The sequence below is a fragment of the Bremia lactucae genome, linkage group LG1 (assembly GCF_004359215.1).
Source record: "Bremia lactucae strain SF5 linkage group LG1, whole genome shotgun sequence".
Classification (NCBI taxonomy): Eukaryota; Oomycota; class Peronosporomycetes; order Peronosporales; family Peronosporaceae; genus Bremia; species Bremia lactucae.
Window position 1 is genome coordinate 14,713,130 of NC_090610.1, and position 1,174 is coordinate 14,714,303.

Below are 1,174 nucleotides of genomic sequence, written 5' to 3' on the forward strand. Positions count from 1 at the left end.
TCGAGTTCACGAACAAGGAAATCGAGCAATGGTATCAAGAAAAGGGATTGTTCACCGACCTGTACCTCCCAATTTTTCTCTTTTGAAACTTTGTAAACGAACTTAGTTGGAAAATCTAAAGCAATGATGTTAAATTCTGGATTTCCAAAGTCTTATGGGCTGATTTCATTAGTACCGCTGAGCACATCGAAAATCTAACTTATTCATAGGTAATAAAGAAAACCCCTTGCTTGTATGGCTCACGGCAAGATGTGCACCATGTTTGGACATTCGGCGGGATTGCATACATTCATATACCAGTATCGGTTCAAAGAGAAAAGTTTAACCAAAAGGCAACGTATGGATACGTGGTCGGATACCGCACAAATACAGCTGGATTTAAATTGTACGTACCTGAATCACATACGACTCGATTCGTTGCAGATACACGCATCGATGAGGACACCTTGTTTAAAGATAAACACACAGGAATACATTATCGTGTCGATAATGATGATGATGGAACCGATTACGGCCCCGGGATATGGTCTGACGTCTCATCAGACGATAACTACAGTAATGATGCCATGTATAATAGATTAGCTATGGGCCAAACTACCAAGCTACACATTTGCCCGAAATTAACATTAGTAGTTGCAAACCATGCAGCAAAAAATATGTAAGCAATAAGACTAATGGTGTACCAGAACAAGATGATGAATCAAATTATGCGATAAAGCAGAATGATGGATTTACGGACATCGATGAAACTAACGAAGAAGAACTTAAAATAGATGAAGGGACAGAATTGAAAAAAACTATGGATCTTGGAACAGGTACTGGCTGTGCTGATAGTGCAGATCTATCAAATAAAGAAGATTAGGCTGATTTTATAAGAATGAGGAATGACAAGTCTTGCGAAAACAGACCCTACGAGATAAGATTTGATGAGAAAAATGAAGAAAGTAAACCCATTAGAGATTAACAACTATCACTGCCTATTGCAATTGACCAAATAGATCAAATGGGTGCTGGTGCGATTGTAGATTATGTACAACAAATTGTAAGGAGCTAAAGTTGCCCCAATGTTACACAGTCCCCGTTAGTACACTTAATGTACTTAGGGGGATGGTCAACAACTTAAATAAAGTAATTAGACCCACCACTCGGGTGTGGTTCACATATGTGACCAACC

The 1,174-nt window shown here is 38.8% G+C and overlaps 1 protein-coding gene across 1 annotated transcript; it reads left to right on the plus strand.

Moving 5' to 3' along the window:
- Window positions 1–258: 258 nt before the first annotated feature.
- On the plus strand, window positions 259–862 carry CCR75_009111 (uncharacterized protein; the record flags this gene model as incomplete). Its single annotated transcript, XM_067967156.1, has 2 exons — window positions 259–555; window positions 578–862. 2 exons carry the CDS (start codon window positions 259–261, stop codon window positions 860–862), a joined length of 582 nt encoding a protein of 193 aa, XP_067815305.1.
- Window positions 863–1,174: the final 312 nt, after the last annotated feature.